Source organism: Hyperolius riggenbachi, chromosome 8 (genome assembly GCF_040937935.1).
Source record: "Hyperolius riggenbachi isolate aHypRig1 chromosome 8, aHypRig1.pri, whole genome shotgun sequence".
NCBI lineage: Eukaryota > Metazoa > Chordata > Amphibia > Anura > Hyperoliidae > Hyperolius > Hyperolius riggenbachi.
Genome location: NC_090653.1, coordinates 267,535,330 through 267,563,097, shown reverse-complemented (window position 1 = coordinate 267,563,097; position 27,768 = coordinate 267,535,330). Strand labels below are relative to the sequence as shown.

The 27,768-nt window shown below is 45.6% G+C and overlaps 2 protein-coding genes across 3 annotated transcripts in view; one reads left to right on the top strand and one right to left on the bottom strand.

The window, feature by feature from the left end:
* LOC137527851 (deoxyribonuclease-1-like 1) overlaps positions 1–2,082 on the bottom strand; it is a 96,498-nt gene extending 94,416 nt beyond the window's left edge. Inside the window, exon 1 of the mRNA XM_068248818.1 lies at positions 1,919–2,082. The gene's annotated coding sequence lies outside the window, so the exon portion shown is untranslated. The remainder of the gene's footprint in view (positions 1–1,918) is intronic.
* TAFAZZIN (tafazzin, phospholipid-lysophospholipid transacylase) lies at positions 1,927–26,207 on the top strand. 2 transcript variants are annotated; one of them, XM_068248822.1, is made up of 11 exons: positions 1,927–2,214; positions 9,432–9,565; positions 12,157–12,285; positions 13,588–13,633; positions 15,262–15,347; positions 18,642–18,722; positions 22,358–22,399; positions 22,486–22,548; positions 22,643–22,695; positions 23,020–23,097; positions 24,844–26,207. In XM_068248822.1, exons 2-11 carry the CDS (start codon positions 9,457–9,459, stop codon positions 24,943–24,945), a joined length of 789 nt encoding a protein of 262 aa, XP_068104923.1. In that variant the 5' UTR covers positions 1,927–2,214; positions 9,432–9,456; the 3' UTR covers positions 24,946–26,207. The 2 variants fall into 2 exon arrangements, with proteins under 2 accessions (XP_068104923.1, XP_068104924.1); XM_068248823.1 differs by having other exon boundaries at positions 1,927–2,549.
* Positions 26,208–27,768: the final 1,561 nt, after the last annotated feature.

Sequence of the window (27,768 nt, the reverse complement as noted above, 5' to 3'; positions counted from 1 at the left end):
CTGGAGAATCATAAGGCATTTGGCTGGAAAGCCACAAGCGTTATTGCTGTCTTATAATCTGGGCAGCAGGAAGCAAGGTGAGAGGCCACGTGTGGAGGTGTAAGATTTGTGTATAAAGGAACCAGGGGCACACTGAAGCAATGTGGTTTGATGCTGTCTGTTTGGTGACAGCCATCACACATGGTGATTACGGCTTGGTGTGGGTTAACCACATAAGACTGCACTGGAGTGATGGTGCAGAGACTGATTATCACAGGGTGATGTAAAGTGGATATATATATATATATATATATATATATATATATATATATATATATATATATATATATATATATATATTATACAGGATCACGCTATGTTTGTTTTTTCTTATTTTTCTTTTTGAGTGATATCACTGGAGGAAGATACATTGTAAAATATACATGTGAGCGCATATCATTGGAGGACATTTGAAAAGACACTTTGTGCTTGGTGACTGATTTGCGATCCATGGACACGTAATTAATGGTGGACTTTTTCATATTATAAAATTGTGTGTTTTGATTTAAGGTGGGAATATTGTGGTTGAGCGCACAGATACATACATTATTTTTGTTTGAATTCTGTATGTAAGTCCGAAACATCTCATTAATCATCTCTGTGCAGCGCTAATCAATGATCAAGGGGTTCAAAAGTCAAGAGGAACCCACCCAGTCTAGCTTACAATGTAAAGTATAATAGTGTATAATGGTTGTTTCACGGCGGACAATATCATTGCACTGCAATGCAAGGATATGCCTTTGATGCTTTCACACTGAGTGTGGTGGGTTGCGTTCGCATGCAGTGTGTTTACAGTGCGTATTTACAGTAGCAGCGAAGCATACTTTCACTGTACCTTGAAGAGAACCTGTAAGAAGGAAAACCCCCTGGGGGATATTTACCTTGGGAGGCGGTAAGCCTCTGGATCCTAATGAGGCTTCCCCCATCCTCCTGTGCAGCATGGATCCAGCACCGGGACCCTCGGACAGCAACAGACGGAAATATTTACCTTTGAGATCCAGCACAGGCGCAGTACCATCTTCCTCCACGGGCTCCGGCAGAAATAGCCGAGCCCAATTGGGTCCGCTCTATTGCACAGGCATCTCACACCTGTGCAGTATAGCGGACCCGATTGGGCACAACTATTTGCGCCGGAGCCCAAGGCAAAGATGGAACTGAGCATGTGCTGGATCTCAAAGGTAAATATCGCCACTTGCTGCAGTCGCTATTGTGCCTGTGTGGATCTGCCAATCTAGTCCGTGGATTTTCGGGGGGAGCTAGCGATGGATCCAGAGGTTTCTCCCTCCCAAGGTAAGTACTCCATAGGGGCAGTTTTTTGCTTACGGATTCTTTTAAGCCTCACTGTATGGTCACACCATAATGGCACCGCGCAATGCGACAGTTCCATTGTGATCTTATCGCAACACAACGTGCACTATCCTGAAATTTGTTATACATTTTATTCATGGTGTAACATTTGTCACTGTAATTACTCTGTCCACCAACTCTGTATTATGTACCAGTGTCTACATTTGATGTATACCATTGTCTGTATTATTATGTACCCCATATTGTTTTCTTATGTTGTACAGCACCATGGATAATGTTGGCGCTTTCTAAATCAATAATAATGATAATGATGATAATAATCAGTGTTGGACGTTCTCAGTAAGCACTCTGGAAATGTTAATACTGTATAATAAATGCATAATAAAAAATATCAATGATGATTTCATAAATTTAAATAATGATGGTGACAATAACAGTATACAGTAGTAATAATTGTGCAATTGTGGTGATGGTGATAATAATAATAATATAATACAGTAGTAATAATTATTCAATAATAGAATACTGTAATAAATGACAATAATACAGTAATTGCAGTGCACATAATTACCAGAGACAGATGTAGAAAGCCTGGACTTCTCCCTGTACAGGTGACTGCTATATGTGACTTTACTTCCTCACTATATTTACATTCCTCACTACCTCACTTTCCCAATATATTGTTAGCTGGAGCAATGTGCTAAATGGAGGCCGCCATGTTGGATGTAGGGGGACATCTAGTGACCACACGTGGGCGGTGCATAGGCACAGAGTGACACCACTGCGGTAAAGGACGCCCAGAAGAGGTGAATGAACCATTAAGGCTCCTCCCCTCTCCGGGCGCTTCTCCCACCCCCTCTTTGGCAGGTAAGTGGGCTGTAGGGCAAGATGGCGGCGCCCAGTTACCCCTCCTCGGCAGCACGTCTCCCGCCTGTAACTTGGCTTACCACCGGCCGGGAGCTCCGCCAGAGAAGCCGCTGCGCCTGTCTGCAGGCGGAGACGCTGGAAGCTGCTTTCCGCTGTGCAGGCCGAAGCCTCGGACTTTCGTGAGCGGCTGCCCGGGGAGGGGTCACCGGGGGCGCGGCGTGTGTGCAACTCTGAAATCTGAATATTCATCATCACTGCAATACAACCACCCTCTAAACCTTCTCTCTGCGTGTATTGCTGTTGTGCTGGGGGTTCTCTTGCACTGGAATACATAGGTTTGCAGTTATTCTTATATTATTAGTTATCACATTGCTTGTGCAAACCCAGAATTTCTTAATTGGGGTGCAGAGAAGACTCAAACTATACCTGCCTGTCCTGTACATAGTGCTGCCCAGAGGTCTATGGGAACAGCAGAGTGACCCAGTGCTCATGGATGCTAGCCTACAATCTCTTCAAAACTATGTAGTAAAAGGGTAAACTGAATGAATATACTGGTACACGATGTAGTTTTCCTGTCAGGTGGTTGATTGATCATTTCTGGCATGTCCGATCTGCTCCTGATTGAGAATAAGATAGATTTTCAGATCAGTACTGCATGAAATTCACCCTGTTCTTGATGGAGAGCAGAGTTTCTCTTTGTTCCCCCCCCCCCCCCCCCCCTCTGTACATCTCTGTCATCTTGTTTCTCTTTGTTCCCCCTCTGTTCCTTTCTGTCATCTTGTTTCGCTTTGTTCCCCCTCTCTCTTCCTGTTTCTCTTTGTTCCCCCTCTCTCTTCCTGTTTCTCTTTGTTCCCCCCTCTCTCTTCCTGTTTCTCTTTGTTCCCCCTCTCTCTTCCTGTTTCTCTTTGTTCCCCTCAGTGCCTCTCTGTACCCCTGTTTCGCTTTGTTCCTCCTCTGTGCCTCTCTGTCCCCATTTCTTTGTTCCTCCTCTGTGCCTCTCTGTCCTGCATGTTTCTCTTTGTTCCTCCTCTGTGCCTCTCTGTCCCGCATGTTTCTCTTTGTTCCCCCTCTGTGCCTCTCTGTCCCCCTGTTTCTTTGTTCCCCCCTCTGTGCCTCTTTGTCCCACTGTTTCTTTGTTCCCCCCCTCTGTCCCCCTGTTTCTCTTTGCACCCCCCTCTGTCCCCCTGTTTCTCTTTGTTTCCCCCCTCTGTCCCTCTCTGTCCCCCTGTTTCTCTTTGTTTCCCCCTCTGTGCCTCTCTGTCCCCCTGTTTCTCTTTGTTTCCCCCTCTGTGTCTCTCTGTCCCCCTGTTTCTCTTTGTTCCCCCCTCTGTGCCTCTCTGTCCCCCTGTTTCTCTTTGTCCCCCCCCCCCCTGTGCCTCTCTGTCCCCCTGTTTCTCTTTGTTCCCCCTCTGTGCCTCTTGGTCCCCCTTTTCTTTTTGTTCCCCCTCTGTGCCTCTCTGTCCCCCTGTTTCTCTTTGTTCCCCCCTCTGTGCCTCTCTGTCCCCCTGTTTCTCTTTGTTCCCCCCTCTGTGCCTCTCTGTCCCCCTGTTTTTCTTTGTTCCCCTCTCTGTCCCCCTGTTTCTCTTTGTTCCCCCCCCCCCCTCTGTGCCTCTCTGTCCCCCTGTTTCTCTTTGTTCCCCCTCTGTGCCTCTCTGTCCCCCTGTTTTTCTTTGTTCCCCCTCTGTGCTTCTCTGTACCCCTGTTTCTTTTTGTTCCCCCTCTGTGCCTCTCGGCCCTCCTCCTGTTTCTTTTTGTTCCCCCTCTGTGCCTCTCGGCCCTCCTCCTGTTTCTTTTTGTTCCCCCTCTGTGCTTCTCGGCCCTCCTCCTGTTTCTTTTTTGTTCCCCCTTTGTGCCTCTCTGTCCCCCTGTTTCTCTTTGTTCCCCCTCTGTGCCTCTCTGTCCTCCTGTTTCTTTTTGTTCCACCTCTGTGCCTCTTGGTCCCCCTTTTCTTTTTGTTCCCCCTCTGTGCCTCTCTGTCCCCCTGTTTCTTTGATTTCCCCCCCCCCCCCCCTCTGTGCCTCTCTGTCCCCCTGTTTCTCTTTGTTCCCCCCTCTGTGCCTCTCTGTCCCCCTGTTTCTCTTTGTTCCCCTCTCTGTCCCCCTGTTTCTCTTTGTTCCCCTCTCTGTCCCCCTGTTTCTCTTTGTCCCCCCCCCCCTCTGTGCCTCTCTGTCCCCCTGTTTCTCTTTGCTCCCCCCTCTGTCCCTCTCTGTCCCCCTGTTTCTCTTTGCTCCCCCCTCTGTCCCTCTCTGTCCCCCCTGTTTCTCTTTGCTCTCCCCTCTGTCCCTCTCTGTCCCCCTGTTTCTTTGTTCCCCCCTCTGTGCCTCTCTGTCCCCCTGTTTTTCTTTGTTCCCCCTCTGTGCTTCTCTGTACCCCTGTTTCTTTGTTCCCCCTCTGTGCCTCTCGGCCCTCCTCCTGTTTCTTTTTGTTCCCCCTCTGTACTCCTGTTTTTTTTTTTTTTCCCCTCTGTGGCTCTCGGTCCTCGTTTCTTTGTTCCACCTCTGTGCCTCTTGGTCCCTGTTTCTCTTTGTTCCCCCTCTGTGCCTCTCGGCCCCCCTGTTTCTCTTTGTTCCCCCTCTGTGCCTCTCGGTCCTCCTTCTGTTTCTTTTTGTTCCCCCTCTGTGCCTCTCTGTCCCCCTGTTTCTCTTTGTTCCCCCACTGTGCCTCTCGGTCCTCCTCCTGTTTCTTTTTGTTCCCCCTCTGTGCCTCTCGGTCCTCCTCCTGTTTCTTTTTTTGTTCCCCCTTTGTGCCTCTCTGTCCCCCTGTTTCTCTTTGTTCCCCCTCTCTGTCTCCCTGTTTCTCTTTGTTCCTCCTCTGTGCCTCTCTGTCCTGTATGTTTCTCTTTGTTCCCCCTCTGTGCCTCTCGGTCCTCCTGTTTCTTTTTGTTCCTCCTTTGTGCCTCTCTGTCCCCCTGTTTCTCTTTGTTCCCCCTCTGTGCCTCTTGGTCCGCCTATTTTTTTTTTTTTTCCCCATTTGTGCCTCTCTGTCCTCCTGTTTCTCATTGTCCCTGTTTCTCTTTGTTCCCCCTCTGTGCCTCTCTGTCCCCCTGTTTCTCTTTGTGCACCTGCTCTGTGTCTCTCTGTGCCCACTCTGTCCCCCAAGTTGCAGCAGTGCTGAACATACCTTCCAGCATGAGTCCAGCGATGCGCGTCTATCCACTTTGCCTCCTGCAGGCTCTAATGTACGTCATACTTCCTGTATGTCATGTGACATACAGGAACCAGGAAGTATGCCATGCACAAGAGCCGGCAGATGGCGAGAGAGGACGGACAGTGTTGGGTTCATGTAGAAGGTATGGCCAACACTGCCGATGCTTCTGGCCGCACGCGAAAAGAATTGGGGGAAGTTTGAAGCAGCTTCTTCAAACTCCCCCCATGTGGGAATGATGTAATTGCAGAATTCGCAGCTTTGACGATTTCAAAATCGTGATTTTGATTTAAATTTGATTTATTGTTAAGGGCTATCGGACATGCTGGCAATTATCAACTGACCCATCAATCTGACAGGAGAATTGCAGCATTTATTTTACATTGAAGTGGTAAGATTGTATGCTCAAGATTGTCATTGCCTACATATTGTGCAATTTTCCCTTCAAATCCTATTTTCAATCGAGAAAATGAACAGATGGAGCAAATAAAATAATATATACAGCCTATTGATTGCCAGTGACCAATTCCAAGCTCAAGATTGATCTGTTTCTCAATCGGAAATGCTGGGAAATATCGATAAAAATGCCGGCTATAATTACGTGTGTATGTCCTTTTGAATGTCCGCTATCCAAAGGAAAAACAATCAGAAAAAGATTGGCATTCAAAAGAAATTGCTTGTGTATGCCAGCTTGCACATAGTGCCCTGGCTGGAATTCGAACCAGGGATCCAGCGATGCAAGGCAAAAGTGCTAACCACTCTCAGCAGCAATCATACATTACAAGCTGTGGTAGTATCAATAGGGATGATGATGGCAGCAATGTCTCACAAATCGATGGCCCCAGACCAGTGCTCTTGCCTCAACCAAATGAATTGTGATTGCAGATGCCAGATAGGCTGCTCTCACTAGGTTCAAAACAGCTTGGCCAAATCTCTCACACCACCCTCCTGGGTTGCTGTAACTGCTGACTTATGACACCTACATTTTGCTGCAAATAGGTATATACAGTTTGTGTGGATATTGCAGTAAAAGCTTGAAGAAACTTTTTCAAGCTCATGCTTCCCCAGCATTTAGGGCTTTATGGTGATGGGATAAGTTCTGCATCTAAAGCAGGGAAGCCAAACTCAAATACAGAGTGGGCTGAAATTGAACATTGGGACCAAGTCGCGGGCCAATCTCAATGTCTTTTGGCGCTCTTCCCTTCCTTTGGTGTCTAATGGCTCCCCTCTAACCCCTATATAGTTCCCTGGTATCTAGTGGTCCTTTCTTCCTTCCTCCCCTATACAGTTCCCTGGTGTCTTCTGGTCCTCCCTCCCCTATACAGTTCTCTTGTAGCCCTCTTACGTCTCCTATACAGTTCGCTGGTGTCTAGTGGTGCTCCTTTCTCCCCTATACAGTTTCCTGATGTCTAGTGCGCCCCCCCCCCCACACACCTATACAGTTGGCCCTCTTGCCTCCCCTATACAGTTCCCTCCTCCTCCCTCCTTTACTCAGTTCCCTAGTGTCTAGTGGTCTTCCCTCCCTTTACAGTTTCCTGGATATGTAGGTTCAGTTTGTTTGTTTGTTTGGGTTTTTTTGTCCATAGGGCTTATAGACAGCAGGGATGTTATCTGCACTATATTATGTAGTGAAGCTATGATTAAGGAGCCATACCTGCTCCAATATGCGCAAGTCTTTATTCTGCGTGTCCATTGATGTTGAAATTAAGATTTCACTGATTGCCGGTGCAATGGAACATCTTTTCTATACAATACGTTTGTGGCACATTGATTTTCTGTTCCGGATTGGATGGTTGCGAATGGTTGTAGCAGCACCTTTCCTTTTTCACTATATTATGTAGGTTCACAGCTCTAGATGCTATCACTGTTATAACAAATATACCTATTGCCATATACTGTACTGTGGAGTGGAGTGGAACAGCCCTCCTCTGAAACATTCTTAGATTTTTAGTATTTGTTGTGTTTAAGTTCTGAATGGAAAGAAAAACATGATTAAGGACCCCCCCCCTCCGGTCATGCTGCTCTTGCGGCCACATTGCATGCTCTGTTCCATCTTTGCGCCTCCTGAATCGCGGCAACAATGATTTCTGAACATGTGCAAAATGCTCACGGCCATGACTGGTGTGCACAGCCACTCTGCGATCTATGAGGAGCACTGATGGGACAGCGCATGCGCTGTAGATGCAATTGTCACAGCTTTTAAAAAGTGGTCACAGGAGGATGACTGAGACAGGACAAAGGAACTGTGGGCCTGATAATGGAGGGCTAGAAGGAGGAGGTATGGCTAAGGCCTGGAACCCACTAGAAATCGCAATTGCTAGCGTTTTGTATGAGCGTTTTGTAAGCAATTTCCTGAGCGGTTTCTGGCGATTTTTAAAAAGTGTAAGCATTTTGCCATCGATTGTGTTGCGACTAGCGGTTTTAATTCCAACTGGTCCTTTCAATTGATTTTAATTATTTTTAGTGTGCAGTAATTTCAAAACGCTGGTAATATCACTCTGTGTAGGTTTTGACAAGCGATTACGCCAGCGTTTATATACTTTACATTGCAGAAACGCTAAAAATGCTGCATGTCCTGAGTTTTGCGATTTGGTAATCGCAGTCGCTCCAGTGGAATTTAACCCATCTATTAACATTAGCTGAGCGTTTAGGGAAATCGCTAGCGTTTCAAATCTCTCCCTAAACACTCTCAAAATCGCTGTAGTGGGTTCCAGCCCTAAATCATATTTTTTTTTTTTCTTTCAGTTCAGTTGTCCTTTAAAATTGTACTGTAAAGTAATGCCCTTCAGTGTGGTATGCAGCAGCAACTATCAGTCATTCCTGTGCTGTATATCTTTATGTAATACTTCCTGCTGATAAGCCATCACATGAGTTTCTGCTGCATTCCCTGACCGCATTCTTCAGTAGTGTCAGTCTGATGTTTGTATAGCCAGTAGCAGCACTAAGAATTCTACTAGATTATGTTATAGAATTACATTTTAAAGAGACACTGAAGCGAAAAAAAGATGATATTATGATTTGTATGTGTAGCACAGCTAAGAAATAAAACATTAAGATCAGATACATCAGTGTAATGCTGGATACACACGGTGCGTTTGCGCACTCGATTTTCCCGTCGATTTGTTTATTTCCAACATGTCCGATTTGGATTTCGATGGACCGTTAGGCCGATTCGCATGCAAAGTATGCCGAATCGACCTAACGACCCATCGAAATCCAAATCGGACATGTTGGAAATAAACGAATCGACGGGAAAATCGAGTGCGTGAACGCACCGTGTGTATTCAGCATAATTGTTTCCAGTACAGGAAGAGTTGAGAAACTCCAGTTGTTATCTCTATGCAAACAAGCTATTAAGCTCTCCGACTAAGTTAAGGTGCCCATACACTCGTCAGATTGGCAGCAGATAGATAAGAAATGCATCTGATGATCTATCTGATGCGTTTTTAGAACATTTTTTACCAGGATAGAATTCCAATAGATTTCAGTTTGAAATCTATTGAAATTCGATCTGATGGCATTTTTTTGCCATCAGATTTCCATTAAGGCCAATGCAAACTGATAAGCAATATCATCAGATCGACCTAAATTTTCCACCCTGCAAGTTCGATGGAAATCCATCAAAATCGATCGAAATCGGCCGTCGATCGGTCGATTGGCCAACCGATTTGCGATCGATCGGTCGGCCAGAAAATCGGCTGAGTGTATGGGCTGCTTTAGTCCTGGAGAGGGCTGTTATCTGACTTTTATTATCTCAACTGTAATTGAACTGTTTACTTTTCCTCTGCTAGAGGAGAGGTCATATTACTTCACAGACTGCTCTGAAAGACTCATTTTGAATGCTGAGTGTTGTGTAATCTGCACATATTATAGAATGATGCAATGTTAAAAAACACACTATATACCTGAAAATAAAAGTATGAGAATATTTTCTTTGCTGCTAATCTTCTAGTAATTATTCATAGTACACAACCAATTCACTATATCATCATTTTTTTTTTCGCTTCAGTGTCTCTTTAAGCCTCGGTTTAATTTTAATATGCATTACTGTAACATCCTGTATACTTTGCTAGGTGTCTGGTGACCTATGACTGAACGATGCCTTTGGTGGTAAAATGGCCGTTTCCATCAAGTACGAACTTGCGTAGGCACATCATCAGCACCGTGGTCACGGGTCTCGTTGGTACCTACAGCTGGGTGTGGACCAGTAAGTATCTCTGTGGCTCTGAGACGTAAAGATTTAAAAGAAAGTGAGAGGGATATGGAGGCTGCCATATTTATTGCTTTTTAATTAATACCGGTTGCCTGGCAGCCCTGCTGATCTCTTTGGCTGCAGTAATGCCTGAATCACACACCTGAAGCAAGCATGCAGCTGATGTTGCCAGATCTTTAGCAGAAGCATCTGATCTGCATGCTTGTTCAGGATCTACGGCTAAATCTACTACAGTACAGGCAAAAGATCAGCAGGACAGCCGAGACATGTTCTAGCCGTGTTGCCCTCCATGCATGCACGAGTGCGGTCTAAGGGCCATTTCACACTTGCTTAAAAAATGTACTCATTCAGGACGTTTTTTAAGCTCCGCTTAGCGCAGGAAGCAGATCCTAATGTTAAAAGTAGGCTCCGCCTCCAATTGTTAAAAAAAAAAAAATGGATCCGCTTGCTGCGCCTTGCAAGTGGAGCGCTAAGCTGAACGCAGAGTATGACCTTGGCACATTTTCTCGGCCCGGGTGGGATTTTGTGTGCAATAAAAGCCTATGAGAATGGACACTGTCCATTCTCAACTGACTAGTTGCCTCGTTTGCTTCACCCGTTCCGCCGCCACTTACATGTCCCGTCGCCGATCACCGCTGTTTGGTCCCTCCTACACAGATTGGTGGTCGGCAGAAGCATGGGGGTCTCCATTAGGCTGCAAAAGGCCAATGGCAATTCCTAGCAACAAAGCGAATTTTCATTAGTCCACCATGAACCAATGAGAATCCTCCTTGTTGCTTAGGGGAGAACTGGTGTAATGTAGCCTATGGAGAGCCCCATGTCCCTGCAGGCCTCCAGCCTCAATGGACAGCCTGAGTGGCAGGACAGGTGAGGGGCAATGAGGACGTGATTGACGCTGGAGTGGGCAGGGAATTTAGTTGCAAATGGATACAAAAGGAAAGGACTGCATCTGTCTAGTGGATGTGCTTACCGTTCCGTTTTGCTTTCGCTCTAGTTTGATCCAGCCCCAAACCTGCACGGTAGCAGTAAAAATGTCACCATGTGATAAATGTCAGAATGTAAATCAGGGAGAGGAAAGATTTTACAATGGGCAAACACTGACTAAATCATTTATACATAATTATTGTAAAAATTATGCACTTTTGTTGATTATGTTTTCACTGGAGTTCATCTTTAAAGTGTAACTGTCGAGCATAAAATCAAAAATCAATTCTTTATTTTTATCTGGTAAACAAGTAATAAAGATGCTAATCAGGCAATCCAAAAGTTAAAATCTCTATTACTTTTCTTGTTTATAAATGATCATTCCCCAGTTTACCTGACTCCTATTTGGTACGTTGCCGCACAAAGGCGGTTGCAGAGCATGCTGGATTGTCTTTTTTTGCTTCTTTATGTTCCTTCAGACTTAACTAATGTACAGAAGCAAAAAAGGACAACCCAGCATGCTCTGCAACTTCCTTTTTGCGGCAACATACCAAATAAGAGTCAGGTAAACTGGGGAATGATCATTTATAAACAAGAAAAGTAATAGAGATTTTAACTTTTGGATTGCCTGATTAGCATCTTTATTACTTGTTTACCAGATAAAAAAAAAGAATTGATTTTTGATTTTATGCCCGATGACTTCAGTCAGAGCACCTGATCTGCATGCTTATTCAAGGGCTGTGGCTGAAAGTATTAGAGACACAGGATCAGCAGGAGAGTCAGGCAACTGGTATTATTTTAAAAGGAAAAATACATGTCCTTCTCAGTTTAGGTTCCCTTTAAGTCACAGGCTGGCTTTAAATTGAAGTGGAAGTGACTGCTGCCAACTTCTTCCTCCCTGTGGAGGAGTAAATGTGTCATTACAGTAAACCCGGTGGAGCAGTAAGGCTGTGGTCCCACTACAGTGGAAAATTTAAATATTTTTTTAGTCCGTTTTACTGCACTGGAAAACTGTCAATGAACAGATGCTATTTTATAAATGGGATCCGTTCGCACTTGTCAGTCTGCAGTAGATTATACATTATGCTGTCCGCGATTTGTCCGGAAGAGCTAATACATTTCCCATATAGCCTATGGTTGATACGCATCTTTTCCGGGCACCAACCAGCCGCAACAGTCCATTGGAGCGAACACTACACAGTCCTCTCCCACTGGCTGTTATTGGTCCCGCTCAAGTGGGAACACAGCTTAAAGGACCACTCCAGCAAAAAAAAAGTAGGCAGATAAAATCTGACAGAACTGACAGGTTTTGGACTAATTCATCTCCACATGGGTTTTTTTTTCTATGTTTTCAAAAGCATTTCCTGAATAGTAAGATGCCGGCCAGCCTCCCTACTCACTCACTTGCTAACTATTTTTTCAGTTAGACTTAGCTGTGCAGAAAATGCTTTAGAAAACGAGAATCTCCCATGATGAGATGCACTGGTCCAAAACCTGCCGGTCCTGTCAGATTTTAACTGCTTACTTTTTTGTTGGAGTGGTTCTTTAAGACTAAAAGCAGATTAAAGGGGGAGGGAGGTACTAAGATATTGGGTGCCTCTAAGTCATGTGCTGTTGCCATTATAAATTGCAGTGATAATCCTTTTAATCTACTTCCACAGAACACATGAATCGCCTGAGTGTGCACAATAAAGAGGTCCTGTATGATCTGATTGAGAAGCGGCAAGAGGACACCCCTCTCCTCACCATCTCCAACCACCAATCCTGCATGGATGACCCACACCTCTGGGGTAAGCTGGCGTGGCCTGAATGACCCAGCAGCTATTGGCATTACTCACAACCTGATGTGGGACTAAAACTACATACACTGGCCTCAATTCACTAAGCATTAACGCATTCGGTAATAAACAGCTGATTTTACCGATCACCTTCCCAAATTCCAATTCACTAAACCTGTCTCAGAAAATTAGAGTTACTGACTAGTAAGGTAAATAACTCAAGAATTTGCGATTCACAAAAGTTTACCCATTTGGTAAATCAGGCAAAAGTGTTTTGATATTTTTCCTCAGCTCTGACCAGCCAATAACTCGCTCTCTCCATGTGGTAGCATTGACAGATCGCCGATAGGGAAAACCACACGGTCCTGCTTCTCATCCTAATTAAGTCCGACACCCTGGAAGGCGGAACTTCCTATTACCATTTCCTATTTTAACTTTGCTATTTTGAAGCCAATCCTGATGTCATTTCCTCCCTTAGTCTCCTCTTCCTGATTTGCCCACCCTCCAGTATAGAAAGTGCATTGTCTCAGCATGAGAAATATTGGCCAATCAGAGAGGAACAGAGGAGGGGAAAACAGGAGGGAAAGAGGCGTCACCCAATCAGGCAGCATTAGTTAAGTCTGAGGGGAAGTAGAGAAGCAAAAAAGGACAACCCAGCATGCCCTGCAACTTCCTTTTTGTGTACCAAATTTTGTGTGTACCAAATAAGTCAGGTAAACTGGGGAATGATAATTTATCAACAAGAAAAGTAATAGTGATTTTAACTTTTGGATTTCCTGTTTAGCATCTTTATTACTTGTTTAGCAGATAAAAATAAAGAATTGATTTTATGCCCGACAGTTACATTTTAATGTGAACCTGAAGGGACCTAAAAAGGAGGAAGTGTTCTGGATCACATAGAGCCTTCCCAGTTTAAAAAAAAAAAAAAAAAACACTCGGGGACAGTGGGGAAACGAGAACACTGAGAGAGGACTGGGAACGTTCTATGGGATCCAGTGCCTTCCCTCTTCTTGGGTAAGTATTTTTTATGTCACTTCTGGTTTTCTTGAATGGTACTGAACTATCATTTCTAATAATGTCACCACAATGTTAAGGGCTCCTTCAGATGGGCGGTTACTGTGTTATTCAGCCGACCAACCACCATTTATCTGCCGCCTGCTTAGTTGCAGCACATTCAGCCGAGTGGGAGCAAACAATGGGATGGTTGAGTTTGAAGGTCAATGGGCAGTAAATTGCCACTTGTTTGACTAATGCAGCGTGTATCATCTGGTGGGTTGTTGCTGGTCGCCTCCTGACATGGGATATTTCTTGCAGGTATCCTAAGAATGAAGCACCTCTGGAATTTGCAGAAGATGAGGTGGTGAGTGTCTGTTTCTTTCAAAAGTTCTGCCCAGGCCAGATTTCAAATGAAGGCTAAACTTAAGTGGCAACGTGCTTGGCCCCGCCCTGCATGTCTTACCTGCTAGAGCGGGTACTTTCAATTGTATAGGGGCTGTGTGGCTCCATCTCCCAACGCTTATCTGTTGGGTCCGATCTCCATCTCCCTGTCAGTCGCGTCCCCCCCCTATCCCCAGCCTCCATCCTCCAGATAAACAGTATGTGGCAAACTTGCATGTAATCTTAGGAGAGCCAGATATGTGAAAGGGCTAATGCATCATGTGTACCCAGCAACTTCCTGTCCTCCTTTGCTCTAACTTTGTGTCCCTTTCTATTCCCGTTTCGTACTCTGGTCCCCCTGCGTGTTCCCCATGTCCCACTGTGTCGTTCCCAATCTCCCAACCACGTGTGGTCCTCTGGTCCCCTACGGGCCCAATTCCACTAGATCGAATCTGCATACGTTTCCTGCATGCAGATTCGCATTAGACAACACAAGTGGATGGGACTGTTTCCACTTGTGCGGTTTGTCGTGCAGAAAAAATCTACACGGCAGACCCATCACAATTCGCACGCCGCACACCTGCACGCAATTCGTCGGTAATGTAACTAAATAGGAAAACCGCAAGCATTTTAGTCTTGCAGTTTTCCCGGTGTTTCCGCTTAAAAACCCATGTCAATGCTTGCCGGCATTGACATGGTTAAAATAACGTTGTGCAAACCGCGAGAGATTCCGCGTGAAAATCCGCATAGAAATGGCAACGAAACCTCAACCGCATGCGGATTTTTTTGCCGCCATTTTCCCCTCGAAATCGCGCTGCAGTAGTGGAAACGGGCCCTACATGTCTCCGCTCTCCCTGTCTCCTCCTGCCACCCCCCATGTGGTCCTGCAGCCCCCCCGCATGTCTCCACTCCCCCTGTGTGGTCCTCCAGCCCCCCGCATGTCTCCACTCCCCTTGTGTAAGAACAATTAGCGGCAGAGTGGCTCATCTCACCAGCGATTCCAGCGGTGATCTGCAGACCTCTCATCTCCCGCATGGCTTCCCCTAGTGATGGTTTCTGCTAATGGCATCATCAGCAGAAGCCTTTACTAGGAGGAACCGCGTTGGAGATGAGAGGGTTAAAATCTTGTATACGGGGAATGCTGGCCTTATCCGTTCTTGCTTGTGTGCCCAAGTGAATGGCACCTGCATATTGATGGGGGGGGCAGGTCCCGGGAGACCATGGTGTGGTCCTTCAGAAAGTGCAGACATACAAACAGTTCACCATTGTGTCTCAATCATGTAAATACAATTGTATTTACATGATTGAGACACAATGGTTAACTGTTTGTATGTCTGCACTTTCTGAAGAAGGGGACCCAGCATGGCCCCGAAACGATTGTCAGTCTGGTGTTGACCCATGCACTGAAGAATAAATAATTGAATTGCAAAATGATGTGCTAACCATCCTTTGGACATTTGTTTTAAAATATTGGCATGTGACTCTCAGTGGAGTAACCCTTTAAAATTCTATCAGTTTACACTGGTTGTAGTCGGGGGGGGGGGGGGGAGTAGTTTTCTGTGTTTTGTCAAGTCTGCTGTAAGAGCCCTCCTGTGTTTTTATATCTCACAGGACACCCACAGCTGCAGATATCTGCTTCACTAAAGAGATTCATTCCGTGTTCTTCAGCCTGGGCAAGTGTGTTCCAGTGTGCCGGGGTGAGTATAGGGGGCTCGGCCCAGTCACCTTATCAGACTGCCTTCCTATTCTTGTGCATCTCTTCAGTGCAAGGTCTGTACATACTAAATGGGAGTTACAAGCACAATGCAAAACTAAACAATTCTATCAGCAATCAGGATGTTAAATATATATGTTACGGCCAGAACCCGAAGTGTGGCCACTTTGCGTTCTGGCCAGCCACTTCGGGTTCTGACCAGCCAATGTGCGAAGTGGCCGCAGCACAGCGGCCAATGTTAGAAATGTAATGTTTAAATGTATTAAAACCTGCTTAATTTCATGAAATATAGCCGGCGGCAATGTAATAGATGGTGTATCTTTCTCTCTAGTCCTTTAAAAATACAATTAACCCTAAAGATATGCATAAAATCCTGTACCTTGGTTGTGGGATCTTTCCCTTTAAGCGATGCATTGATGTCTTCACATTCAAGGTTCCCCCTGACCATTACGCTCTGTGAGGTCTGGATATCCGTCCTCTCCGGCCCGTGTTGAGCCCATTGCATGGTACACATTGCAGCGTCCGACGGGGGCGGTCTTATGACTGGCTTCCGGGGGGATGCAGCGTAACTAGTAAACTAGTAGGTTGCCATGACTGCGACGCTTGAATAGCGCCGCAGAGCGTGGTGACGTGACCAAGATTGCCGCCAGTGTTAGGCTGCGCTCAGTGATGATGCGCGCTTACGCTGGAGGACATGGGCTTACCATTGGTTCGGGAGGACTTAGTGGGCGTGCGCAACAAGGCGTATTTTAGGCGCTCACCTGGTCTGCGGCGTTTGAGCCTTATCCCCGCCGCGGAGAGCAGCGGTCCACGAGAAAGCTACTTTAGCGAAACAATTGTCGACCGGACAGGTCTCTGTGGGTAGTATTATCCGATGGAATGGTGATGTATTGCGATTGGATGCATTCTATTGTACAGTATTGTCCTTCATATTGCAAACCTTGCCAATAAATGTGGCAGTTTAAGATCAGCTGGTGCCCATGTGAGGACATTGTTTTTTGGTTGACAGGCAATGTAATAGATGAAGCCGCCGGCTTTCGCACTGCCTCCTCCTCCTCTCCTCCTCCCCCCCCGCCTCTCTCCTCTCTCTGCCTCCTATACAACATACGGAGCAGCCGGGGACAATGCGTGCCCCGGAGAGTCGTTTGTCGCGGCAGGGGAAGCAGAGCGGGGAGGCTGCAGACATTGCTTCTGCCAGCACCCACTCTGCAGGAACGGCAGGATTCCCCTGCCGCGGCGAACGACTCTCGGGGACACGCGTGTCCCTGGCTGCTCCGTATGTTGTATAGGAGGCAGAGAGAGGAGAGAGGCGGGGGGGGGGGTGGGGAGGAGGAGGAGGCAGTGCGAAAGCCGGCGGCTTCATCTATTACATTGCCGCCGGCTATATTTCATGAAATTGAGCAGGTTTTAATACATTTAAACATTTCATTTCTAACACCGCTGTGCTGCGGCCACTTCGCACATTGGCTGGCCAGAACCCGAAGTGGCCACACTTCGGGTTCTGGCCGTAACATATATAAGAAGTGTATGGAGCATGATGGGGGGGAGAGAATGCCGTTCATGAACTAAATGTGCTCGTCACTGCAACAGAGCTTGCTTCTTCTCTATGAATTTAGCTTGTGGGACTGTCAATCAGGTGTGGCCACGTAGAAAGACCAATAGATGCATGACAGACTTCTAAGCATGCAGTGGTGAGTAGCAGCACCATCAATTGTGGGGAAGCCCAACAGGAAAGAAGGGGCCTGGACCTATTCCTTCCTCCTCCATAAGGGCCCACCTCCTGGAGTACGTATTATTCCGTTGCCTGGTCATTTGGGCGCAGGGTAAGCAGAAAGATGGCTCACCCTGCGCCTGGAATTCTGAGGGGCATTAAATACTATTCCCCTTCAGAGTTGTAGCTACTCAGGGGGAGACATAATTCAGGGGCCGGCTAATTACAGTGAAATTTCCGAAGTGCTGCTATAGCTGTAATTATCATTCTGGTCTACGGAGGCACTGCATGCCGCGGATCAGGCGCTGAGCGCAGCAGTGATGACAGGGGCTTGCCTCTTCCACTGTCAGGGCTCTCGTGCTTCTGCTGCAGCCGCCAAGTGTCACTGTCCTCTCTGGGCTCTGCCTCTCTCTCAGGAGAGAAGGTGGCATAGACCAGAGAGGAAGGCAGAGACCACAGAGGACAGTGACACCTGCTGGCTGCTGCAGGAGTGCCAGAGAGACCCAATGGTGGAAGAGGTTCTAGTTGTAGAGTGATCTAACACTTCACAAATCTATCAGTAATTGACTCGCGTATGGCTTACTTTACTCTTCCAGTTGGTCAAATCTAGAGATGATCTTGATTTCTGACTTCCCATGCAAATGTCCTCTGACTTAATACATTTACTCTATTTCCTGCCGATAGACAGATTTGTTCACTGTGATCGCATCTGCTGTGAATTTAATTAGGCAAACGTGGACCGATCAACTGATTTTCAACAGAAATAAATCGATCCTGTCGATATGTCCAGGCGGTAAATTCCGCTCTATCGCCGGCGGGTCGGGAGCGAGTCATTAGCAGCGCTCAATTTGGCGACGGACGACGCAGCAATAATCTCACCTGTCCCGCCGGCGCAAGTCCCCGGGTCCGTGCTGTCCCTTTCTTCGGCTAGTCGTCTTCTGCATCTTCACTTCACGTCCCGTCCTGTGACCAGCGGAAGTTCATACAGTAGAGGGCGCTCTGTTTGAACTTCCCCTTCTCACAGGACGGAAGAGGAAGTGAAGTGAAGATGAAGGCCAGCCGGAGAAAGGGACTCGCGCCGGCGGAACAGGTGATGGATTGCTGCTGGCGGGGGGAGCAGGGGAGGCAGGACGGAAGCTCCATAGGTTGTGAATCAATTTCATGCTGAAATCTATTCAAAATCTGTGTGCAGTGTATGGGCAGCCATTAGATCCCTCTCTCTGATCAGATTTGATCACAGAGAGATCTATCTGTTGGTTGATCTGGTGGCAATTGACCAGTGTATGGCAGCCTTTTACTAGTCAAGATCAGTAGCTGCTATTTGATTGGCTCAGTTTTAAATCCGTGTTAATTTAGATAAAAAGTTGGAATTTAAGGTAATTTCTAATCAAACCCAGAGGAAAAAGAGAGAAAAATTAAAAGTGCCATAGTGAGCAATAGCGGCTAATTAAATACCCAGCTGTGTCCTGATTGGTTGCTGGGGTCAGCTGTTCCACTCCACTTTCCCTTGAATTTTCTTTGTACCTGTCCTAATAAACCTGACTGTTTTGTGTAACTGGTCTGCAGGGGACGGCGTCTATCAGCAAGGAATGGACTTCGTATTGGAAAGATTGAACAATGGTGAATGGGTCCACGTGTTTCCTGAAGGTAAATGTCAATAACCGTCTATCATTTCAGAAGATGGCTTCCACTCCATAAAAAGTGGGAGGGGGTCACTCTGCTCAATCAATAATCTAGTCATTTGTGGGATGGGGTAATCTTAAAGAGGGACTGTAATGCTGGGAATACACGTTTCGTTTTTGCCTTCGTTTTAGCCTTCGTTTCGATTGTGCCTTTTGTCCTTTTCGTTCCCGAAATAATCGAACGTACGGTTAATATCACCACCCACGGTTTCGGGTTTTTTTTCGATTATGATGGTTTCGTTTTTCCAATAATCGAAGGCTGCAAAGAAACGAAACGAAAATCCCTTTTTACAGGGACGGACTAACATAAACTAACATATAATCGATCTGAACAGCCATCAAGCCTACCAATGGCTCGATTAGATGGATAAAGAGAGATAATATCAAACATGTTCGATCACTAGTCGTTCGTTTTTGGGGTCTATTAATCGAAACTATAATGAGATTATGACTATTTTCACATACGTTTTCAACACTCGATTCGTTTACTGAACGAATCGAAGGCTAAAACGAAGGCAAAAACGAAACGTGTATTCCTAGCATAAGAAGAGGAATGAGGAGAACAAGAGATAAGGAAAACCTGTCAGTGTGGTGTAGAAAAATTGCCTCACGTAGTGTGGGAGGAATCATGTTTACTACTGACATGCAGAGTTAGAGGGTTTTTATTTCATTTTTTTTTTTTTTTTGTTAACCTGCACCTCTTTTCTTATATACTGTAGATACCCAAGTTTATCCAGATTGCTTAGGACCCTGTTTTACACTGCAAATTGCTGCAAAATCCCCGCTATGTTGCCACTATTCTGTTTTTGATTGTTTTTCAGGGGGTGATTCTTATTCATTGTGTGAAAAACAGTTTTTTCACACTGTTATTTTCTGCTACTTCTATGCTCTCCACCAGGCTGCTATGCTGCAGCTGTTAACATTTTCGACAGTATAATATTATGGTGCTTCTATTAAAAGGGCCTTATTTTCACAGCACTCGTACCTCCTACACACTCAACATTTTGAGAATAAGGAGCCCCCCCCCCCCAGCCAATTTGCACCCCTCAGTTTTGCTAATTCATGAGTTGAGGTATATTAAAGCCATCTTGTGGGGCTGGGAGGCACAGAGGTAATTTGGGAGCCCTCCTCCCTAACCTTACAATTTGGAGTGTGTAGGACAGTGGTCCTCAAACTATGGCCCGTGGGCCGAATGCGGCCCCCCAAGGCTTTTTCACTGGCCCCCAAACACAAAATGTATAACTTATAGATGCTGCCCACAGCACCTTTAAATATCAGCAATCCGCATATAGAATAGCATTGCTGGCACCACCCATCCACATACTGTAGAAGCCAGTGAGCAGTAATTCGCTGGCTTCCAATCCAATTCTGCATCAGGTAACACTGGTTGTCACCTGGGTATGCTTCACTGTCTGGTGCACAAAGACTTTTTTGGGGGGGGGGGGGGGGGGGCACTGCATGGCTGCTGCTGAGAGGTCTCCTCCGGGCAAGATTGGGGGGAATCAATTCCTCGATTCAATGTAATGTTCAACATCATTTTATGTGTGTTCCGGCCCCCCAGCAGTCTGAAGTGTGTTGACCGGGTCCTTGACCGAAAAGGTTTGGGGTCCCCTGGTGTAGGAGGTATGAGTGCAGATATCAGGACTTAAATAGCAGCAGCATCTATCATGCAAATCAGGACAGAACTGTGTGTGATGTCATTACCCACAAGGTTGTGCACCCAAGGCTTAATTTTAATTAGTCCTGGGACTAAAGGTGGCCATACATTAGAAGATTATGGGCAGATTTGACCAAGAGACAAATTTATCTCTAATCGAATCCGATTAGAGATAAATTTGTCTCTTGGTCGAATCTGCCCATACACTACAGGCCAATTCCCATCCGATCCGATGAAATCATCATCTAATCGGCTGAGCCTGCCGCGTCCGCCCGGCCGCTGCCCCCAAAATGTATAAATGTATGTAGTGTGTGCATTTATACATTACCTGTCCTGTATCAGCTTCCGCACGCTGTCCGTCCATCTCACTGGGTAACAGCTGCATACATGCTAGCGACGCATAGCACCTGATGTCAGACATAGCGCCACCGGCATGCGGAACCCGGCGAGATGGCCGGAAACCGCGTGGAGGCCGACACCGGACAGGTAATGTATAAATGCGCACACACTACATATATTTATACATTGCAGGGCAGGGGGGGTAGTTTGTCGTCTCGTCGCTCGTTTGCAATTCGGCCGCCGTACCGCCGCACACCCGACCAACCAACTTCGGCCCGACATCTTCCAGCATGCGAGATCAACCGTGCGGCCAATTTCTGTCCCGAAATTGGTCGCTTTATCGGTCGGGCATGCACTTGGCAGCACCAATTTTCATCCAATTCGATTATAATAGAATTGGATGGTCGATTTGGTTGGTCGGCTAATGTATGGCCTGCATAATGTCACTGAGTGGGAGGGGGTTTCACCTTTTCAGCTTCATTTCCATTGGCTGCAGGACCTTTTCCCCTCTAAGGATGGGTTTTCTCTGACAAGTTAATTTCCAACTTACACTTCCTTTTTAAAGAGCACTGAGCACCAAAATATATGAAATGAACCTCCCCTTAAAGGAAGATCATAGATGGAATGTGTCGGGGGGGGAATGAAGGGCCGTGGAGTCGGTACAAAAATCATCCGACTCCTCATTTTATGAAACCTCCAACTCTGATTCCAGTTACCCAAAATTTCTTTGACTCCACAGCCCTGGGGGAGTGGCAGGTATATTACCGTATTTACCTTCAGTGGCATCAATCTTCTCTGGGGAATTTTAAACAGGCAGTGTGGAACTGTCCCCGACGTAAATCACCTGGCCGGGAAAAAGTACATCTCTCAGCATGCATTGCTGTGGTGGGGAGCACATGATACTGCTTCGGGCTCTTCAAATTTGCAACTGCTAGTCTCCTGGAGAAGATGTATGTCCGCATAATGACTAGAGGCTAGTTAGCACATCCCCCCCCCCCCCTCTCCCCCTGCGAAGATAAGTAATGCCTCCTCTCTAAGCCCATCTTCCCTCCACTCCCCCAATGGCACACTCTTATTTAGGGGAAGATTTGTTTCATATATTTTGGTACATAGGTGCTCATCTCATGTTGGGTGTTGTACACACTACTTCTGTTGCCCTCATGGATCAGGATTTGATCCCTTGGGCAGCAGTTCAGGGCCGAATTCTAAACCGTCACATCACTAGCCAATGCATTAACAATGTGTTCTGTTGCTATGGAGAGGGCTGGAGAGATAACCGTACAGAGCGGAAGGGTTAAGGAAGGAGAAAAGGGATTTGACCGATGCTCTGACAAGGAGATCCGGCAGTCCTGATCTCTCACCCACGCATCAGGCGTTCTTGCAAAGAACCATGTAGCATATGTACAAGACTACATCTACAAAAACCTGCTAAGCTAATGAAATGCAGTCCTCCCTAGTTACTGTAGGACCAGAATAAAACTAATCCCTTTCCAGCAGTACTTGTTACTTCTGGGATTTAGAGATTGGATTTGTAGTTAGAGGATGTGATATTACTAGAGTTGTACAAAAATCCCTTTCCTTATGAAGTTTTTGGTTTCTTTTAGGAAAAGTTAATGATACACAAGAGTTTGTACGTCTAAAATGGGGTGAGTAACGTCTTATGAGGAAACCTGCAGCGGAGGAGGTCCATGTGAGATATAACCTAAATTCCTCCTCCTTCCTCTCTTTGTAGGCATTGGTCGGTTATTATCAGAGTGCACCCGGCATCCCATCATCCTTCCTCTATGGCATATGGGTGAGTCCTCCACAATGTGTTTCTTGTGTCTGCTTGACAGGGCTTCAGCAAAAAGGCTCCCTATGCTAATCTTTTCTTTTTTTCTTTCATTCAGGAATGAACGATGTGCTTCCAAATGACCCACCTTATGTGCCCCGCTGGGGACAGGTGAGAGTGAAAGATATCGACTGTTGGACCATAAAGGGTCTTGTAGTCTTTAAGAAATTCTGACTTTTTGGTTTATATTGGGTTTTTTTTTATGCTAATGCTGAGTTTTTGGAGTAACCTTTCCAAAAGTATAAACGCAAACTATGGGGTCTCTTCTTTGCGAAGTGAGAAAAATATTTTGAGTAGCTGCCACTTTCCCATAGTTTCTCTGTGTCTGAAGAATTCATTCCTACATTTATAGACCTCTTCAAGGACATTGGATAAGGATTCAGATCTGTTTTGGTCTACCTGGTTCCTAAGCATGTTTTCTCTTCATTCTTGCAGAAGATCACCGTTCTGGTGGGAAGTCCATTCAGCACGGCATCTTTAGTGGAGAAGCTGAGAGCTGAAAACAGGACACCTGTAAGAAGCTTCTGTGATTTGCACTCTTACAAACATGACCTCTGCGTTTGGTTGCCACACTGGGGGGTTGTCCTGGCTATAGATGGAGAGAGCTATCCCACCCATGTAACTGCTACCTGGCCTCTTTGTTGGAGCCAATGTCCACCATATCAAGCTACCAGGCTATGCCTGGGGTGAGAATGGGGTGAAAAGTGTTGTAGCTGCACTGTTAATTTCCACAAAATCTGGGGATGTGCTGTGACTCAGAAGTGTCCCATAGAGGGATGTCAAACTCAATCACGTAAGGGGCCAAAATCTAAAACAGTCTAAAGGTGGCCACTAACGATATGATAAACTAATGATACAGTGAAATATCGTAACACATTGTTCACTACACCATCAACAAACCAATCGTTGCTTCCTATGTATCACAAACAACAAGAAAATCCAAATTTTGGTTTCGTGGGGGCCTGCATGCTGTTAGTGTAAACACATAGTACAGATATGCCACACCTGCAATCCCTTCTGCAGCGGAACAGTTTAATATTTAAATGCTCCAGGGCTGCTTCAGGTCTCCTTTGGTCTTCCGGACAGCTGCATGTTCTTTGCTGCATACCTCTGGCTCCTGTAGTATGTCATGTGATTGGAAACACAGAGCGTGTGACTTCCAGGAAGAACAGAAGAGAACCCAGTGCAGCGCTGGAGCAAGTAGGTGTTACACTGTTATGCTACTCTATTTGGGTGTGTGTGTTTTACCAGCTACGTGGGGGAGGCAGGGATTTGACAGGTTTGGATCCCCAGAGCAGGCCCCATGCTCATTTTGCTGAGGGGTCTCGTGGGTTATTGCAGCACCCCAGCTTAAACTGACAATGTTTCAGTCAGAAACACTGTCACCAGTGTGCTCCTCTGGATGGGAAGGCAGCGTGCTGTCATTCTCTTACTGACTGCAATGAGGCACATTTTTGAAGCTCACATAAAATGGCAGGGAGGGCCGCATTCAGGTTTTGTTTGACACCTGAGCCTTAGAGCAGAGGCCATCCAAGACTCTTTGCTGCCTAAAGCTTGACTTGTGAGGATGCACTACCCCAACTCATCTCCCCCCCCCCCCCCCCCCCCCCCCGAATGGAATGATTGCACAGCACATGACCATTTACTCTGCTTCATTTAATTTAATATTCTCAGTCAGCAAGGGCACATATGCAACAACTTGAGACATGACATGCTGCAGCTCAACACAATAACATGCTGGCTGTGAGTCTGTGACAAACTGCTCACCCTCAGCCAGTCGACCGTCCTCCATTCCTCCTCAGTCAGGACAGCAGTGCCACCTCCTCCCTTCTGCTGTGCAAGCCAAAAGAAACACTGCTGCTCTCCTGCCTCCCCTCCTCACTCACTGTCAGACTCCTCACACAGCACAACAAGCTGCTTTTCCCCAATGATGACCTCTTCAACTCACTCGCTCTCCTTTCGCTTCTCCTCCTACTCTGACTGCATGCTGTTAGTGTAAACACAGTACAAATATGCTGCACCTGTAATCTCTGCACCTGAAGCAAGAGTTTCACCTTGCTTCATGAGAGAACCAGCTCTGCCTTAGAGGAATTTAGACCGCACCAATAAGGTGGTAAGTTTGGATAGTTCCTTGGAATGGCAATTTTAACAAGCAGATGTATAGATTACTTTCTCTATTACAGATTTGCTTTAAAAACTGTGTTCTGTATCTTCCCGGGGGTTTTCTACAGTGAATGATTCTCTGAATTTTCCCCATAGACAGAGATGAGGAAGGCGGTCACTGACTATATTCAGGAGGAGTTCAGGAAACTCAAGTCTCAGGCCGAAAGTCTCCACCAGAGCTTCCAGGAACAGAGGTGACATTGTGACAACACTCCCTGGTGCACAAGACACCAACATTCGTCCAATCACCAGATGCCTTCCTGCCTGACTACTGACCCATCCAGACCTCCCAGCAAAGGACCGCGCTAGTGACACAAGGACGCTGGCCTGCACTTTGCCCAGTTACGTTAGAATAATGGTTATTAGAGTATGATTACCCAGACGCATGCGCTGGATCTGCTGCTAATTCAGGAATGAATGACCTGGATCTATTTATACATGGAAGAGAATGATTGGATGTCTCCCATAAGAGGGGGTGCACATCGGCTGTCTGTACCGCACAAGCTGCCAGTGACCAAACAGGAAAACGGGCTTCTGATGCTACCATTGAAATGCCCGGCTCAAGTGATCTGTCCTGGTGACTGGCAATGTTCATCTTCTTTCTTTTCTTTTTTTTTTTAGCATTGTTTCATGCCCCAATTAGGGTATTTTTAATATGTATTTTATAGAGGCGTGTTTTAAATTATGCATTAAAGTCTGGTTAAAAAAGGGAAGGTGGAAAATACCTGCTGCATCTGCAACCTCCAGCTGCCTGCTCACTCTCCGTATGGAACATTTTCCCTTTTTTTGTTACTTGGTCATGCAGGAGAGGAAGACTGCTTAAGCCACTCCCACCACTGAAGGACTGCCTGGGTCAACCATGGCCTTGGCTAGGGGGGCGTGGCTTCAGACTAACTTGGAAGGAGGGAGACAACTGGAGGTCGCTGAGAAGTGGTTGGATTTATGAACTGGCACAGCAGATATGTTTGTTTTGCAAACTCTGACTTTTTTATGCGTAATTTTAAAAAGTGACACTGAAGCAATATAAGGACTTGTATGTGTAGTATAGATAATTAATAGACCATTAGTAGCAAAGAAAAGTCTCTTTTTTCAATTCATACAGCGTTTTTTTTTTTTTTTTTTTTTTATAACATTGCATCATTCTCTAATATTTGCAGTTTGCAAACTACACTCTGCATTTTAAACTATAAAACAAGAGCACAGCTAATGACCTTTTGAACTTTCCTGCTGTAAAATCTTATCTGAAGTTGTCTTTCACTGTTTCTTTGGTGTATAAGTGCTTCAGAAAATAGCACTGCTGTCTGACTACATTAGTTGGAGAGCTCAGAGAAGCTCTTTTGCACAGATAACAAGTGAAGTTTCTAAACTCTTGCTGTACTGGAAACAATATGAGACTCCTATCTGTGCTACTAATGTTGTATTTCTTAGCTGTACTACAAATAAAATTCATTATATCATTATTTTCACTTCAGATTCCCTTTAAATGCATAGAAAGCCCCAGAACGAGAGCTTAAGAACTAATCCTGCCATTAAGGTTATTGTGAAGTGTTTTTATGACTAGAGGGCATTTGCAAGTGCATGTGGCTTTAGTTTCCGGTTAGACCACCCTGTAAGTTCCTAAACTCGGCATGCACTATTATGCAAATACCGACGGGGAAGAGGTCAGGGGCGAAGCCTCGCCAACTCCCGCCTTCCAAGCTCTTCCCTAGAGATCGCTGAGAATTCCACTAACGGTGGCCACACACCATACAGTTTTTGGTTTTTTTGAATTTCTTTTCAATTCAAGAATTGCATTTCTTTTTTTTTTCTGATTGATTGTAGCATTGGAAAAAAATGATGAATATATCGTAAGAGTGAACAGAGGCGCCAGCAGGATAAAAGGTTCTAAACGGCTTAAAATCCCTCAGGAGGTGGTGGTGGACTCGCCTCCCCGAAGCAGACAAGATACTGTCAGTTTTATGACAACAGGTTTATTAATATACTCCAAAACAAACAGTGCAACGCGTTTCACGGGTATGTTCCCGCTTCCTCAGGCAATAAACAGATAGGAGTACACAGTATAGTCTCAAAGTCACAGAGGCGCTATTTGTGACCTTGAGACTATACTGTGTCTTCCTATCTGTTTATTACCTGAGGAAGCGGGAACATACCCGAGAAACGCGGTGCACTGTTTGTTTTGGAGTATATTAATAAACCTGTTGTCATAAAGCTGACGGTATCTTGTCTGCTTCGGGGAGGTGAGTCCACCACCACCTCCTGAGGGATTTTAAGCCTTTTAGAACCTTTTATCCTGCTGGCGCCTCTGTTCACTCTTACATTACCAATATCCACCGCTGGTGGAGGGGTTGATCCCCATTTTTCCTTATCTACAGAGAGCGACTTTTAATCCTGAGTGAGGACAGGTCTAATCTCCTCAGCTGCCTATACAGTGGTTACCTAAGTGGTAACCCACGTTTGTGAGTATATACATTATATACTTTTCATTTCCAACCCCTTGTTTTGCATACTACACTATATTGGGCTCTCTGTATTTCTTTTGTCCTGATGAATATATCACACACGTGTGTATAAGTGATTCCTAATTATGAAAAAGATCGATAACTCTGAAAAAATTGCTTTGTTCTATAAATCAAGATATTGACAATATATGTATCCTATATTATTCAAAGTTCATAAAAACTGATCAGAAAAATCTGCCATTTCCTATGGATATATTGATAAGAATAGTAAATAGAATTGATGTAAATTCTGGTCTTGTGGCCACCTTTAGAATGGCTAGCCAGCGATAAGTCAGTAGGTGGGATATAGTACACAGTACTTCCAGGCTATATTCACAGAAAGCTAAATGTGCATGCACTAAAGGACACATGAAGTGAGGGATATGGAGGCTGCCATATTTATTTTCTTTTAAGTTATACCAGTTGCCTGGCTGTCCTGCTGATCCTCTGCCCAGCCATAGACAAGCATGAGGACCAGGTAGTAGCAACTATTTGGGTTGAAAAAAAGTCCATCAAGTTCAAC